The following is a 17,014-nucleotide window of genomic DNA, read 5'->3' as shown; positions in this document are numbered from 1 at the left end:
GGTGGCCGGAGTCAGGGCATGCTCTGCAGCAGTTGGGGCTCTGCAGCGTCTTTAGTTCCTTGCTGCTTGTCCCCTAATCATCCAATAAAGGTGGGGCTGGAGCCTTGATGGAGTCTTGTGCCCCTCACAAGGTGGGCTGAGAGAAGTAAGAGAGAGGGGCTGAAGGCTTTAGGGATGGCAGTCAAATCTGGTCACGGCCCCAGCCGGAATCCCCACCATCATTTCCTTCCCTTCCCTAAACCTTGAGGTGCATCGCTCCCAGTGGTGCTCTGCGCACCAAAGGGGCAATCCAGAAAACAAAAACCTTCTCAGATGGGGGTGCCAAGGGATGCTTTGGGCTTCCCCAATTCTTTCCTTGGAAAGATGGGAACACGGATCAAACCTCCCCACCTCTCCCTCTGATGACTGGAGTGACTCCCATCCCCTGGCATAATGCTGACCAACATGGCCTCTTTGTGTCCCTCCCTCATTCTCCTGCCTTCCTCAATGGGTGTGCTCCGTCCCTGAGCCAAGAAAAGGAGCAGAAGACATCTGGATGCCACCTGAAGGGAGGGAACTTTCCCTGATTCCTGCCAGAAGCAGCTGCCAACCTCCGATTCATCCTTCCCAGGAAGACAGGGGATCATGGAAAAGAGAAACTGCTTCTGTCCGGGAACACCTCCATGTGGACTGAAGAGTCCATGACGCTGGATGCCATGTTCTAGAAGGCACATTGAACACCCTCCACAGCCTCTCTTACCCAAAAGCAACGGGCAGTTTCTCATAATCAACCTAGGATGAAACACATTCAGTAACTTTGGGAGAAACGGCTTTTATCGTGGGGTGGGGGCAGTTTGTCCAGTGCAGTTGCTAGTAGGATTGAAAATCTTATTCTAGCAAAGAAAAGTGAAAAAAAGGCAAAAAATATTAAGTTTTAGTAAGTTGTAGGTGTTTACACTTTCAAAAAGACTATTTTTAAAACTTAAAAATTTTACTTTCATTTCCAAATTTTCTCTCTCCTTTTTAATTCCTAGATAGGGACCTATGAAGAAGGCAAGAAATATAACACCCATTATATATATGAAGGCATACAAAACATTTCCATGTTAACCATGTTGTGGGGGAAAAAGTGAGAAAAACAAAGAAAAAAATGTGCTTCCATCTGCACTCAGAATTCATCAGTTCTCTTTGTGGAAGTAGAGAGCATTTTTCATCATGGGTTCTTGGGAATTGCCTTGATCAGAGCAGCTAAATCTTTCACAGTTGGTCATCATTATGATATTGCTTTTATTGTATACATTGTTCTCCTTGTTCCCTTTATTTTGCCTCATCTTAAATAAATCTTCCCAGGTTTTTCCAAAACCATGCTCTTCATCATTTCTTACAACACAACAGTATTCTATTATGTCTCTCTCTTTATATATCTCTATATATCAGCTCATTTAGCCTTTCCCCAATTGATGTGCATCCCTTCAGTGTCCAATTTTTGGTCACTATAAAAAGAGCTGCTATAAATATTTTTATACATAGAGATCTTTTTTCTTTGATCTCTTTGAGAAACAGACCTAGTGGTGAAGTTGCTAGGTCAAAGGGAGTGCGCAGCTTCATAGCTCCTTGAGCATAGTTTCAAATTGTTCTCCAGAATGACTGGACCAATTCACAACTCGATCAGCAATATGTTCTTGCTTTTCCACATCCCCTCCAGCATGCCATTTTCTTAGTCAATCTGATGGATGTGAGGTAGTATCTTGGAGTTGTTTTAATTATTTTTCCTTTATTTGTGATTTAGAACTTTTTTTTTTCTTATGACTTTATATCTGATTTTTTTTTTCCTTCTGAAAACTGTTCATATCCTTTGATTGTCAATTGGGGAATGACTATTGTTGGTTTTTATTTTTCTATAAATTTGGCTCAGTTCTCTGTATATTTGAGAAATGAGACCTTTATCAGAAAAAACTTACCGTAAACACTTCCACTCCTTTCCCCTCTAGTTTGCTCCTTTCCTTCTAATTTTGCTGCATTGGTTTTGTTTGTACAAAGACATTTTCATTTAATGTAATCAAAGCCATTCATTTAACCTTCTATGATTCCCTTTACTTCTTGCTAAATAATAAATTCTTCCCTTATTTATAAATCTGTTTATGATATCACTCTTTATGTCTAAATCATTTTGATTGTATCTTGGTATGGAGTCTGAGTTGTTGGTCTGTGTCTGCTATTTTCTGCCAGTCTGCTTTCCAATTTTCCTGCCAGTTTTTGTTGAATAGTGAGCTCTTGTCCCCAAACTCCAAAGGTTTATGAAAAACAAAGTAATTATGGCCATTTATTATCATATACTGTGTTTTTAATACTGATAATGTGTACCTAACCTATTCTACTGATCAACCATTCTATTTCTTAGATTGTTTCGATTCTTACCATTCTGTAATGTAGTTTGAAATCTGGTATACTGCTTTCCTTTCACTTTTTAAAGTTGATTCCCTTCATATTCTTGACCTCTTATTCTTCCAGATAAATAGCCCTATAAAGTAATTCTTTGTAGTCTAATTGGCATGGAACTGGATAAATTAGGTAGAATTGTCATTTTTATTATACTGAATTAGCCTTCTTATGAGCAATTACTATTTTTCCAATTGTTTATATCTGTGTTTGGGTGAGGAGTGCTTTGTTATTGTGTTTCTATAGTTTCTGTATGTGTCTTGGCAGATAGACTCCCAAATATTTTATACTGCCTGCAGTTTTTTTTAAAATTATTTTCTCTCTCTCTCTTTCTTCCTACTGGGTTTTGGTGGTAATATGTAGAGATATTGATGCCATTTCTGGGTTTATTTTACATCCTGACACTTTGCCAAAGTTATTAATCATTTCAGTTAGTTTTTCAGTTGATTGTGTATAGGATCCTTTCCTAATGAGAAGAAATGTTTGCTTTCAGTGCATTTTGTTGCCATCAGTCTGGTTTTCATGGTAAGACTAAAGAGGACTTTTTCTTTTTGAGAATGTAAACATCTACAAAGATAGTTTTATTTCCTCATTGCCACTTCTAATTCCTTCAATTTCTTTTTCTTGTTTTATCGCTACAGCCGTCATTTCTAGTAAAGTATTGGATAAGAGTGGTGATAATGGGCGTCCTTGCTTCACTGCTGCTCTTACTGAGGCTTCTGACTTATCCCTGTTACAGATAATGCTTGGCCTTGCTTTTATACAGATACTATCTGTCAATTTAAAAAAGCTCCCTTTATTCCTATGCTTTCTGGAACTTTTTTTTTTTTTTTTTAATAGAAATGGACTTTGTATTTTGTCAAAAGTTTTTTCTCCATCTATTACTTTAATCCTGTGATTTTTGTTATTTTTATAATTGATCCATTCACATAGGCTTATAGTCTTCCTAATGCTGCACCAGCTCTGCTTCCTGGTATAAATCCCGTGTGGTCCTGGTGTGGGAGCTCTGCGATGCAGCGCTTCCCGTCTGACATTCGGTAGTTCGTGAATGGAGGGCCGGTCTCCTACAAGAGGATGGGCGAGGGCTTCAGTCTTAGGACTGTCTGAAGGCTTGGCCTGTTGCTTCTCTGGGACAAGAAGACAGCTCTTCCTGAACTGCTTCTCCAGGCTCAGCCTCCATTTATGGCTCCTCAGCGAGAGGCAAAATAAGTCTGGGATATCCGAGCAATCTGGGGAACAAAGACAGATCTGCTGCTGGTCCAGATTCAGCTTTGTGCTTCTGGGCCTCTGAGGCTCACGGGACGCTGTGGGCTGACTTACCTTCTGATGCCTCTGGTGAGGGAGGAAGAGAAGAGGGGGAGGAAGAGGAGGTGGCCCTGAGGAGGGGGACACAGAGCACTGGGGGAAGAACGTCGGGGTTGTCGGCACCCCCTTGTAACACATGGTTTACAGCTTCCGTGACAAGTGCTAGAAAGTGGGGATTCAGAGTGTTCAGGGGCTCACTGGGCTTTTGGAGGCGTCAGAGCAGAGTTTGCCCCCTCACTGGGCAGTTCTAGAACTCAGGGCAGGTATGTGAGTGCTGTACCAGTGCAAGAGCAATGGCTCCTTGGGGCACTACCCACGAGTGTCCCCTCTCTAACCTTGACCGCCCTGCCTCTCATGGGCCCCCATGGGAATCCCTTCGCCATTTCCACCCCGTGGTCCTCAGGCTGGTCACCACGCCTCCTGAGACGGGGTCTCCCATCCACGCCCTGGACATGACCAGTCTTGCACTTGTGGCCGTGAGAAGAGGAAAGAGCTAAGAGCAGGGTGGGAATGGGAGGGGGCATGTGTGAGAGTGTGTGTCAGTGTGTGCACACGTGCATAAATAAGGCAGAGAGAAAAGCTCTGGTGGTTTTAATGTGCTCGCAGGCTTGAGGTTCATAAAGCCATTTCCCAGAAGAGTCTCCCGCTCTCTTCAGCAGAGCAGGGCACAGAGCTGGGGGGAGGAGGTCTGGGGGTCCCGGCCCAGCACCACCCCGTGACTCCAATCCCTGCGCCTCTCCCAGCTTTGATTGGCTGTGCATGACCCAGAAGCTCACATGCTGCTGCTAGAAGAACCCTCAGCCTCGTGGGGTGACGGGACATTTGTCCCAGAAATGGGGACGTCAGTGAAAGTCGGCTCTTGCTGAGCTGGACCCAGAGAATGGACAGCACTTCCTTATGGACGATCCCCTTCTCGCGGCTGCGGGGGGCCACTTTCTGAGGCAGAGGGAGTTCCGTGGAGAGTGGGGGACACCGGAAGATCCAGCATCGGACCGGAGTCGGAGCCCACGATGGCCACGGGCCCTAAGGTGAGGCAGGAGGCCGAGGCTGTCGGGCCCACTTGTTCATAAATGGATCAGGCCAAGGACGCAGCCTGGGCTTGGCGGCGGAAAGCCATGAAAGATGCAGGACGTTCTATTTCGGTCCCTTGGCCCACATGGAAGCAGAATTAAAGACACCAGTGGGGAAGTGGCCCTTCCCACTCAGCGCGCAGCCCTTGCGTTAGACGACCCAGTTTTATCGCAACAAACCCACTTTCGGTCGCCGCCTTTGTGAAAGGAAGATCTTTCTCTTGAAAAATAAATATTTTAATAACTGAACTTTTCAAATATTTATCAATCCCAGGAAGCCGCCGCCGCTGCGCCATGTTTAGCTTCAGAGTGGAATTGACTGGAAATGTTCACGGAGTCAGAGGAATTCTCGGCCTCGAGCCTCAGATGCTCCCAATGTCTCTGCTCTATGGGGATTTTCTGGGTGAGCGGATGCGTGTGTCCATCAGGGAAGGGGGCAGGGACAGAAGGCCGGCAAGCCAGGAGGGACCACTGAGGCAGAATGACCAAGTGAGCATCTAGGGGCCGGGGAGAAATGTGCAAGGGAATCACCATAAATGCAAAGCTTGGCCTTGGGCCCAAAAAAGCAGCAGCAGAAGTCCAAGGTGGGAGTCTGTGTGGGCAAGGTTTAGAGGCCTGCCGGCCCAGTCAGAGCTGAGAGCAAGTGAGTGCTTTTTGGCTGAGATGAGACCCTGGGTCTGGGGAAGAGCAAGAAGCTCCTGCTTTTCCCTGCTCTGCTCCCATCATTTGGGAGGTAGACTTGGGCATTACACCTGGAATCAGGAAGCTTGATGACTCTGGGCAAGACCCTTTAACACTGCCTGCCTTGGTTTTCTCGTCTGTAAAATGGGAGCACATCTCCCTGGGGTAAATCTGTGTCTTGCTCACCCCCATCATGCTTTTCTGTCCGTGACTTTGGCTGAAGGCTCCAGGGTTAAGCTCCTGCTTTCTCATGGAATTGTTGGCATTCACAATCAAAAAACAGAAAAAGTCTGGGGTCCCCAAACCAAGATACTGCAGCATTGAGAACAATATTTGTGACAGCAATAGCTGTGACATTTGTAAAGGGCTTTGAGGCTTTCCATAAGTGCTTAATCAATCAGAAATGAAGTGCTTATTGTGTGATGGGCACCATGCCAAATCTGGGAGCTGCAAGGGCCAAGCATAAATGGCCCCTGCCAGGAGGAGCTTACACTCCGGGCAGAGACAACAGAGATAATTGGGCTCATCCATCTGTAGCAGAGCAGATCAAGGAAGGAGGAGCACCAGCAGTGGGGAGCCCTGGGAAGGGCCTCCCGTGGAAGGTGGTGATCAGGCTGACTCCTGAAGGGCGCTGGGCATTCTGGGAGGCAGAGGCAGAAGGAAGGGCCTTCTGGCAGGGAAGAGGACAGAGACATCTTGTAATTAAACCCAGCATCTCCTTTGGGGATAGTCTTGGATATATCCTGGAGATCTTGTCTGTCTGTGGTCCCCCCAGGAGCTCCTGGAGACCAGAAGCTGCCTCGCACTGAGTGATAGAACATCTGCCCATGGCCAGGAGACCCCGAGAGTAGCAGCCACTGTGGTGGCTTAAGGAGAGTCTCAGGCCATTTGCCAGCCGGCTGCAAGCTGTGACAGCGGCTGCTTTGGCCCATGGCCTCCCCCTGAGCCACTGAGAAAAAGAGGCGGCCCACTTTCTTACCCACAGAAGTGGTGTTGGACCCAGAAAAGAGGGTCACCCAGAGCTCCCTGCACGCCCTCCAGCTGAGGGCCTTGAAAGGCGGCCACAAAGAGCCTGGGAGGGAGGGGAGAATCCATTCCTGGGCCGGTCATTAACTGCATACTGGCAGGGCCGGGATGGGAGGGGCCGGAGAGATGAGGGAGTCCAGGGTGTCCAGCCCCGTGTGGCCACTCCCAGGACAATTCCCCGGGCTCTGTAGTGAGGGGCCAGGGTGGGAGACCCTGCTCTTGTTTTGGCCCTTCCTTTAAGCCCCAGTGATGAGATGGGCCTGAGGAAGGACGCTTATTTAGGGTCCAGAGGGAACCGCAAATACCCGGTAATCCCAGAGACCTCTTAGAGCCCCCAGCTCCGTGTTCCTGTGGCCCCCATATGCCCCAGGTCGGGGCCCCACAGCCCAGTTCTCTGACCACCAGATGGCCACTCCCGGCCATCTCAGAGCCCCCCCCCCCCCCCCTCCATTACCCAGGTGCTCCTCCCTGTCCGCAGGGCTGAGCGCTGGGAGCAATGGGCTTCTCCTTTTTCTAAAGGCTCTGGCCTCCAGAGGGGCCGTGTGCCCACTGCTGGAGACTGAAATGCAGGCAAATGGCCCCCTGCCCTCTCCCCGTGAAGACAATCAGACGGAAGGACAGGGCGTAGGGGGATGTCTGGAAATGGGGAGAGAAAGCCAGAAAAAGAAATGGAGGCCGAGGTGGCTTCCCGGAGGCCTCCCATCCCCTCCTTGTCCAATAAAGAACCCCCCCCCCATCACCAAGGACTTAGTCAGCCTTAGCTCAGAGACCCCTGGAGAGGGGGAAGTGACTCTCCCTGGGGGCCAGGAGCAGGGAGAGCTCCAGAGCTCATGGGCAGCATTTCTTCCTGACCTCAGGTCTCAGTTTGTCTCTCCACAGTCTCTACCCATTATTGCTGTGATCAGGGTCTGTGGCTGAGGCTCTGAGAGGAGCAGCCCAGGGGCAGGGGGCAGGCCGGAGATCGGTCTGGCTCCTGCCCCGGCCCCACAGACCAGGTGACCCAGGTCCGTTTGCCTCCTGACTCAGTCTACTCGTGCATCTAATAGTGGAAGCCGAGCCCACGGTTCCCGGGGATCCAGGGAACGTCCTGCCTGACACATGACCCACAAGGTCAGCTTGGGAGAACAAGCTGGGAGGACAAGGAGATGGGGGGGTCTGTCTCTGAGGCCAGCCACGAGGCTCTCTGCCACAGCCAGGGCTTAAAAGAAAGAGAAACTTTCAGGGCTGATCTGGCAGCAGTCAGGGCTGCAGGGCCAGGACCCCGCCCCCTCAGGGACAGGATGCGGCTGGTGCCCGCCTGGGGCGAGGGCCAGGAAAAGTCCTCCTCCCTGACACCTCCATATCTATATCTATACACACAAGGTCAAGTGCTTGAGAAATCCAGGACCAGGCCCAGAAGTGGGGAGGAGGGAGAGGGTCGGGAGATGGGCAGCATTTTAGGGGACCTGAAGCTGCTCCATGGAACAAAAACCCTCTTGAAACCAGAGTCCTCTTGGTAACAACCCCTCGAAGCTATGGATCCTAGACGCCTGCTCTCTGAAGAACCCAAGTTAGAAGTGATCCAGAGGGTGCCAGCTGGGTCTAGCTGGTCACAGTGTAAGGACTGGCACAGAACTAGAGTTCAGGGGGTGCTGAGCTCCCCTCACTGCCTGCTGCCAGTGCCGGTGGCAGCTGGTCAGGGAAGCAGAGGAGGCCAGCAGAGAGAGGAGGTCTGCAGGAGAGGGACCTGCACGCCCGCACCCACGTGGTGATGGAATGATCCAGGACCGACGGGCGAGCTCCCTGGCACACCAGGGACGGGTGGTGGGGCAGGGCGGGAGGTAGCGAGGGAGAGGGCCGCAGGTAGCCCTAGAGCGCGCGTGGAGCCGTGTCACCTCCCACGTCTGAATCCCATAAAATGGCGAGAAGGAGCCCCCACGTCTGCCTGCAGCACAGGCTGGTTGTTGTGAAGATCAGACGCAATGTTTCAGGCGACTAAAATAATCACGGGGATGACTCAGTGCTTAACATCCCCAAAAAGCGTCTGTGTGTGTGAGTGTGTGAGAGTGTGAGTGTGTGATTGTGTGAGTGTGTGAGAGTGTGAGTGTATGAGTAAGAGTGTGTGTGAGTGTGTGTGTGAGTGTGAGTGTGTGTATGACTGTGATTGTGTGTGTATGAGTGAGAGTGTGTGAATGTGTGTGTGTGATTGTGTGTGACTGTGTGTGATTGTGTGTGTGTGTGTATGAGTGTGTGTGTGTGTGACTCTGTGTGATTGTGTGTGTGACTGTGTGTGAGCGTGTGCGTATTTTTCTTTGAAAGTACTTCGCACCAACGCGGCGCCGCAGGAACATATGTTCTTGTTGCTATTATTATTCCGGCTGAAGCCTCCCAGGACCGTCACATCTCCTGGGCTCTGAAAGCCTGGGCTCCCGGGCCCGGGGGCCGGACGCAGTCTGACGTTCTGTCCACATGCACGACGGGATGGGGGACAGCACCAGAAGCAGTCTAGGGAGAGGGCACGAGCTGATCACGGTATCGCAGTTCTGTCGGCTGTGACAGAGGCAGACAATTTCTAGGAACAAAAATGGCAAAATTCAGGTTTGTCTTCATGTCTTCCGGGGCCATCTTCCTACTCTCAAAGATTTTGTATTCCAACATAATTTTTATCAAATGCATAGACTGGAGAGCCTCTCCCTGGAGCAGGATCCACTCAGAAAGCTCTCAGATACGGAAAATGGCTCTCCAGTGGCCAGTGACCTCAGGGCCATCTCCGTGGGTCCTACCTTCTCACTCCCCAACTCCCGGGTACCTCATCTCAGCCCTGCTTCTGCCATAGTCTGGATTCAGCCTCCCTTCCCCCACCCCACAGCCCAGGCTTCTCCCCATATGCCCAGAAGACAGTGGGTTCTCAGAAGAGGGAGAAAGACCCTCCCAACACTTTTGATCTTTACCACAACTCCCCCACCCCAGCCTGGTCCCAGCCTAACTTTTAACTTTTAAAAATGGAAAGGTCTTAAAAATTCCGGTTGAATATTCATTTATAATAATACATTTTCTTAAAAATTATAAACCCAAACACCAATATTTTTCATAAAGGAGAGAGGAACAATATTGAATAGTAATGGTGATGGTGGGCAACCTTGTTTCACTCCTGATCTTACTGGGAGAGGTTCCGGTTTATCACCATTACATATGATGTTTATATGAAAAACATAAAGGAGAGAGAAAAGAGACAATTAGGAATGAAGCCACAAGTCTCTTTATGTTTAGCTTGTTTTTTAAAAAATGAATGTGTATCAATGATCCAAGATAATTCCAAAGGACTCATGATGAAAAATGGTCTTCACCACCAGAGAGGGAAGGAATGAACTCAATGTGCAAAGTAGAACTGAGTCAGAATTTTCTCACTTTTTAATTTCTTGTGTGTGTGTGTGTGTGTGTGTGTGTGTGTGTGTGTGTGTGTGTGTGTGAGAGAGAGAGAGAGAGAGAGAGAGAGAGAGAGAGAGAGAGAGAGAGAGAGAGAGAGAGAGAGATGGCTAATACAGAAATATTCTGCGTGATTTCACATGTATAATTGATATCATATTCCTTGCAGTTTTAGTGGATTGGGAGAATGGATTAGAGAGCATTTAAAGAGTTAGTAAAAATCATTTAAAAATTTAAATAATTAAATGAATATAAATTACAATTAGCACAATGATGTCAACAATGCTTGTCTGGTTTGTGTTCCTTTCTGAGCATCCTTTAGCTCTCTCATATATATATATATATATATATATATATATATATATATATATATATATATATATATATATATATATATATATATATATATATATATATATATATTCAATATTATTGAAGATTGATTCTTTTTCTTTTCTTGCTATCATTAGCTAAGCCCCCTTTAACCAATAAAAGCTCTTTCTTGCTCATCAGTTTTGAGCTTATTGTGGACTTACAGTTCCAGCAATTCCTGCTGCATGGGGAGTTGTTCCCTGAGTCAGTTCCTCTTTCAGCTTTATAAAACACTATAGCGAGCTTTATTGCTAGGTTGTTCCATTGCATTTTTTTAGCTATATAGCATAAACTGATGACTAGAAATACAATTCCCTCTTTTTCCTTCTGTCTTAAAAGTCTAAATGTTTTGCTCTTCCAAACTAATTGCCCCCCCATTATCCCTTTGGCAATTTGAATTATCATAGCAACAAATCTATAAATTAATGAAGCTAGGGGAGAGAGAGAGAGAGAGAGAGAGAGAGAGAGAGAGAGAGAGAGAGAGAGAGAGAGAGAGAGAGAGAGAGAGAGAGAGAGACATAGAGAGAGACATAGAGAGAGAGAGAGAGAGACATAGAGAGAGACATAGAGAGAGAGAGAGAGACAGAGAGAGACAGAGACAGAGAGAGAGAGAATGTTAGAGAGAGAGAGAATGTTAGAGAGAGAGAGAGAGACAGAGAGAGACAGAGAGAGAGAGAAACAGAGACAGAGAGACAGAGAGAGAGACAGAGAGAGAGAGAGAATATTAGAGAGAGACAGAGAGAGACAGAGAGACAGAGAGAGACAGAAAGAGATAGAGAGAGACACACACAGAGAGACAGAGAGAGAAACAGAGACAGAGAGAGACAGAGAGAGAGACAGAGATAGAGAGAGAGACACACACACAGAGAGACAGAGAGAAACAGAGACAGAGAGAGAGACAGAGAGAGAGAGAGAATGTTAGAGAGACAGAGAGAGAGAGAGAATGTTAGAGAGACAGAGAGAGACAGAGAGAGACAGAGAGAGAGACAGAGAGAGAGACAGAGACAGAGAGAGACAGAGAGACAGAGAGAGAGACAGAGAGAGAGACAGAGAGAGAGAGAGAGAGAATGTTAGAGACAGAGAGAGAGACAGAGAGAGATAGAGAGAGACACACACAGAGAGACAGAGAGAGAAACAGAGACAGAGACAGAGAGAGACAGAGAGAGAGACAGAGATAGAGAGAGAGACACACACACAGAGACAGAGAGAAACAGAGACAGAGAGAGAGAGAGACACACACACACACAGAGAGAGACAGAGAGAGAAACAGAGACAGAGAGAGACAGAGAGAGACACACACACACACACACACACACACACACACAGAGAAAGAGAGAGAGTGTGTGTTTGTGTATAAACTGGAACAGTTTTCCTGAGATTCTCCCAGCTGGTGGGTTTTATCTCCAGAAATTGGGAGCCTTATAAAAAGGGTTCCAGGCTTGCCCAATCATGAGTAACAAATATCTTTCCACTTATTTGTCCTTTTTTATTTCTTTAAAAGGTGCTTTGAAACCGTATCTGTATAAATCCTGACTCGCCTTGGTACATCGCCCTCCAGGTAGTCTGCAGATATTTTGCATTTTGCACTGAGTAGCACGGACCACATACTCTTTCTTGGATATTCCCTCTTGGAGTGGGGAGAGAGAAGCCCCTAGGAGAGAGGAAGGAGCTGGAGTCTCTCATAAGTCTCCATATTCTCATGCATTGGGCCTTTGACCCCTTGCTTTTTCTCATGGAGAGTGAGGTCCTGGGGTCTCCTGACATTTGTTCCTATCCTTGCTGTGACTTCCTGTCCCTTCCTCCGATCTCTCTCAAGAGTCTGGAGGAATTCTTCCAGGGGTGAACTAAGGATGTAGACGCCAGATTCGAAGAGTTACCGTCTCCTTGGGGGACAGTGCCTGGGAAACAGAACAACTACTAAAATTGCCTGGATGTGAGTGGCCCCTCAAGAGGGGGCCAAAATGGGCTGAAGAGCTAGCTGGGAGGGGCTGGAAAGTCAGTGAGCAGCTGGAGGCCAGAATCTTGGTAAAGGGATGAAGGAGTCTAACAATTCAGGGCTCAAGGGGTCAGAGGGCTGGGGCTCAGTCATCAGCTCCAGACACAGCCCTATGCATCAATATCATAGGACCCTCTAGACAGCCCCTGCCCAGACTGAAGACCCCGATGCAGTGAACATTAGAGCTAAGGGGCATGGAGCAACAGAGCTTCTGGTAGCAAACTCTGAAAAATAAACTCTGTAAATAAGATGGGAGGAAAAACTGTACATCAACATTCTGCAATGACCACGGCAAACAACCTTTCCTTTGCTCATCCACCTCGGTTTTAAAGTGCCTCTGTGATGTGGGAGAGGTGAGCGAGCTGCAAATCCTTCGAGACCCGCCCAGGAGAGTTTCCAAGAGTAGCAGCAGAATTGGGTTCATTGGAAAGGCTGCCATTTCAGAGGACTCTCCTCCACTGGGCTGTGTTAACTCAGCCCTCTCTGGAAATCCGACTGAGATGATTAACTCCAGTCTTCATGCTGACCTGGTGAAATTGCCCTTAGAGGAGGTCCAGAGGCTGGCTCGGGGCAGAAGTGGAGCCAGAGCTCCTTGTTTCTCAGGCCAGAGAAACGGCTCCACTCTTGTTCTGCTCCTTGTCAATTATAACTGGTGACATCTTTTCAGGTCTTGTCTTGGTCCTGCCTCGTTCGCCTCAGAAGGTAGTATTTGGTAAAGTCTGTGCCCGAACAGATGGAGTGAGTGGTGGGGCGAACCAAGTGCTGGGGTCTCCCAGGCTGATAACTTCTAGCACTGAGCTAAGTGTCCTCACTAAACTGAGGCCATTCCCATTGTTAGGAAGCTCTTTATGTGTCTTGCAAAGGAGTCAAAATCTACGGCTGGTAGATTTTGGCAATTTTCTATTTTGCTAAGGGGTTATAAACCTTCTTTTTCTGCATAATGGATCCCTGTGACCATGTCTGGTGAAACCTGTGGAGCCCTTCTCAGATTCATGTTTGTGAATGATAAAATACATAGCTTTACAAACAAAATCAGTAATATTGAAACCCATCCATCCATCCTTCCATCCTCTATCTATCTATCTATCTATCTATCTATCTATCTATCTATCTATCTATCTATCTAACATTTGTCTATCTTATATCTATCTATCTATCTATCTATCTATCTATCTATCTATCTATCTATCTATCTACCTATCTGTCTATCTATCTGTCTGTCTATCTATCTACCTACCTATCTATCTACCTATCTGTCTATCTATCTACCTATCTGTCTGTCTATCTGTCTGTCTATCTTTCTGTCAGGTATGTGTTTATATGAATATACAAAAAAGCATATAGACCCAAGTCTTCATGTTGTTTAGGAAGCTGAGGCCTTTGGCAGTCAGACAGTTATTTATTAATGCTCATCAATTGGTAAACATGTATTTGAATTTTTATCTCTGTATGTCTTGGAGCAAGGAAAATATTTTCACACATTGGGCCCTATAAGAAAATGGGAAGTGTGAATGATAGAACTGATACAATTATCTTTCTGAAGATAGCCAGAAATTATGTGGCTTGTGAATTTGCAAGTAGTTCTCTTTGCTATGGACGTCTGTCATCTTTTTAAAAATTACGTATTCTTTTTCTGAATTTATATAAACATTCACACTCACACACATCCACCAGCACATGCCTATATACATGGAAGAGCACAAACCAGAAGGTTTTACAGGAATCCATAAGTCTTCATTTTATATCACTTGCTTTTTAAAAAAAGGCCATAATAAATTCCACACATGACTTTCAACACTGTGCTGCTGATTTGTACTTCCTTTCAAACTTCCTTCTATTCTCTTCTGTGATTAAAAAAGTATCAATAATCTTTTTTTCCCTGTAACTATTTAATTTTAAAGTTTCCACTCAGCTATGGTCTTTTTACCAGAAAATCTTGCAAGTCCTTTATTCCTCTAAAGATCCACTTCCTCCATTTGGGTTATATTTGGGGGCAGCTAGATGGTCTAGTGGATAGAGTGCTGAGCCTTGAATCAGGAAGATTCACATCCTTGAGTTCAAATCAGACACTCATTAGCGGTGTGACCCTGGATAAACATGGGTTTTCTCATCTGCAAAATGAACTGGAGAAGGAAATGACAAGCCACTTTACCAAGAAAACCCCAGTGACTAAACAGCAACAAAGGGTTTGCAGATGAAATGATGAGCTTTGTAACTGGGCTTTACTAAGCCTGTATCTCTTGCTTCTTGTAATCTTGTTTTTCCAAGCTCTCTTCTTCTTTAGAGTTGAAGCTGCCATGTCTTCAGTAGTATGGCCCTGTGGATTCCCTTTGGATGTATGTCGCAGCTTTTCTTTGAAGTGGATGTTCAGAATTTTTTCCACAACCTTCCTAGGACCTTTCTTTTAATTATTATGGATGGTAATAATAATAGCAACCCAACAGCTAGCATGTGTATATTACTTTAAAGTTTACAAAGGGAGTTAGGTGTACCATCTCATTTGATTTTTACATAATCCTGTGAGGTGGGTTGCATTACTATCTCCATTTTGCAGATGTGTAAACTGGGTCTGAAATTCCGTGACTTGCTGGATAATGTCTGAGGCAGGTTTTCTCCACTTCATACGCTAGTCACTGTGTCATTGGAGTGTCTTTCAGCATGTGATTGGTAGAGTCTTTTTTATCTTGACTGCTGTCTGGTTCTAATATATCTGGGCAGTCTTTGTTTATGTAGTTTTTTTAAATATGGTGTCTAGATTTTTAGATTATGGTTTTCAAGAAACCTAATCATTCTTAAATGCTCTCTCCTTGATCTATTTCCCAGAGTATTATTTTTCTTTATGGCACATATATTATATTTCCTTCCATTTATTCATTTCTTTGATTTTGTGCTACTGTCTGTCTAGTCTAATTTAATCTAATCTAATTACTAGGGAATCTGTTATTTAGGTAAGACTGACTAATTTCTAAGCTAATTTTCTCAATTCTTTCTTTGTACCTTTTATTTATTTTCTTATCTCTTGTTTCATGAGAAAATCCTTGTGCAAAATCCTCCCCTCTTTTTATAGGACCTCTAGTTTGGATTTTAGAGCGTCACTAGGCTATACTGTTAGTTTTTTTGGTCCTGCTTGATGGCTTCTTCAGTTTGCTCATGCCCCAGCCTTAGCGCTTGAGCGGGGACTTTGTGCAGAGTCAGGCCGCTGTACTTTTGGATGTTTGGTCTCCCTTGGCTTCTCTGGGGCCCTGGGCTGATCTCCACCTCCTGGGGATTGGGGCTCCCTGGATTGTAGAGTCTGAGCCTTTTGGATCTTCCAGATCTTCTCTGGCATCTCTGGGAAGAGTGCCAGGGATGCCCTGGTCCAAACTCTGTCCCTGCTCGTTGATGCCGTTCCTGATAGCTTCCATGGCTGATCTTGGGGGTCCCAAACACCCAAGAACTTCCTCAGGGGAAGTCTCTGTGCTAATCGCCTTAGTCTGGAGCCTCAGAGCCATGTCTCTGGTCAGTCCTTGGCTCTGCTCGCAGATTACCTGCTCTGGCTCATTAATGGCCTCTTTTGCTCTCACTGGTGGGCTTCTGGTTGGCATTTTGTGTCGTTCTGGAGAGGTAAGAATTCACTTCCTGTGGCTTCTTATTGGATTTCTTGCTCATTGCTCAATGCTATTTGAAGGGTTTTTTTTTGGTGGAGTAAGTATTTGGAAGCGAGGTGGTCTGTTTCCCTTCAGGCCACTAAGTTGGCTGGAAGTCCTGTAATTTAGTCTTGAGTCAGTCTGCTGCTGAGCTAAAAGCAGACCGTCAGAACTTTGGCCAGACTCCTGCATTGGAAAGAACATCCCTGAGCACATCAGCCCTTTGTCAGCAAAAGGGCTCTGGCGCGGAGAGTTGTTGACGGGGAGACAAAAGTAGAGGACTGGCTCAAGGATCTTGATTCTTTAGAAAGAAGACAGTCAATATTTGGATGGACTCTTGAAATCTGACTAAGTGTCTTTGCTTTTGTTTTTTAGTGAACTTTGACCACTTCCAGATCCTCCGAGCGATTGGCAAGGGGAGCTTTGGAAAGGTAAGACAGCTGGGCCCCTTGAAGTGGAGGCAGGGGGCTCCCATGGTAATAAGAGCTATTCTTAATATTCTCCAACCAAACCAACCAAAATGTCCCGGATGAGTTCTTGTCTGCCATAGCAAAGCCTAGAATTTGGCCCTGCTAGAAGGGACTTTTGTGGACCTCCTTCTATCCATTTCCTCTGTATTTCCCTGAAACATCACAAAAGGGCACCGAGAGAAGGTCCTCTCCTTATTCCCCATGATTTTCACGCCTCCCTCCCTTTCGGAGAGTCTCTTGGGAGAGCAGAACCCACGAGATCTCCTGTAGACTTGGAGGAAGTTAAACCCAAAGAGCTCAGACCCGCCTGTGGCTGGTGGGGGAGCTGTCGGCTGGGCGTGCTGGGGAATAGATTTTCCCGCCTGTGCAGTGGATGCGGCTCTGCTGATTGTAGGAGCCAGGCTGTACGGGGCAGGGCGGGGCTCTCTCGGTGACAACCACCGCCCTGCTCAGCAGCCACATCCCTTCTCTGGGAGCTGGATCAGCGCTTCAGACCACCTGGGGGCCCTGGGGGAGAGGAAGGCGGGTGGCCTGTCGGGGCAGTGTGGGGGCGCGGGTCCGGGCCCAGAGCTGTTGTGTTTTCGGAGCCATCCAGACTGGCTGCCGGTCCTGGGGAGTGCTTGCCGACGCTCTGCTCCTTCACAT

At 46.8% G+C, this 17,014-nt stretch overlaps 1 protein-coding gene across 1 annotated transcript in view; it reads left to right on the top strand.

Moving 5' to 3' along the window:
- The window catches only part of STK32C (serine/threonine kinase 32C), a 171,622-nt gene that overhangs the window by 67,540 nt on the left and 87,068 nt on the right, over nucleotides 1–17,014 (top strand). The window contains exon 2 of the mRNA XM_074297201.1: nucleotides 16,275–16,330. Within this exon, the coding sequence (XP_074153302.1) occupies nucleotides 16,275–16,330 (56 nt within the window). The remainder of the gene's footprint in view (nucleotides 1–16,274; nucleotides 16,331–17,014) is intronic.

This window comes from Sminthopsis crassicaudata, chromosome 2 (genome assembly GCF_048593235.1).
Source record: "Sminthopsis crassicaudata isolate SCR6 chromosome 2, ASM4859323v1, whole genome shotgun sequence".
Taxonomy (NCBI): Eukaryota; Metazoa; Chordata; class Mammalia; order Dasyuromorphia; family Dasyuridae; genus Sminthopsis; species Sminthopsis crassicaudata.
The sequence above is the reverse complement of the archived record's forward strand: the minus strand, read 5'-3'. Positions and strand labels throughout refer to the sequence as shown.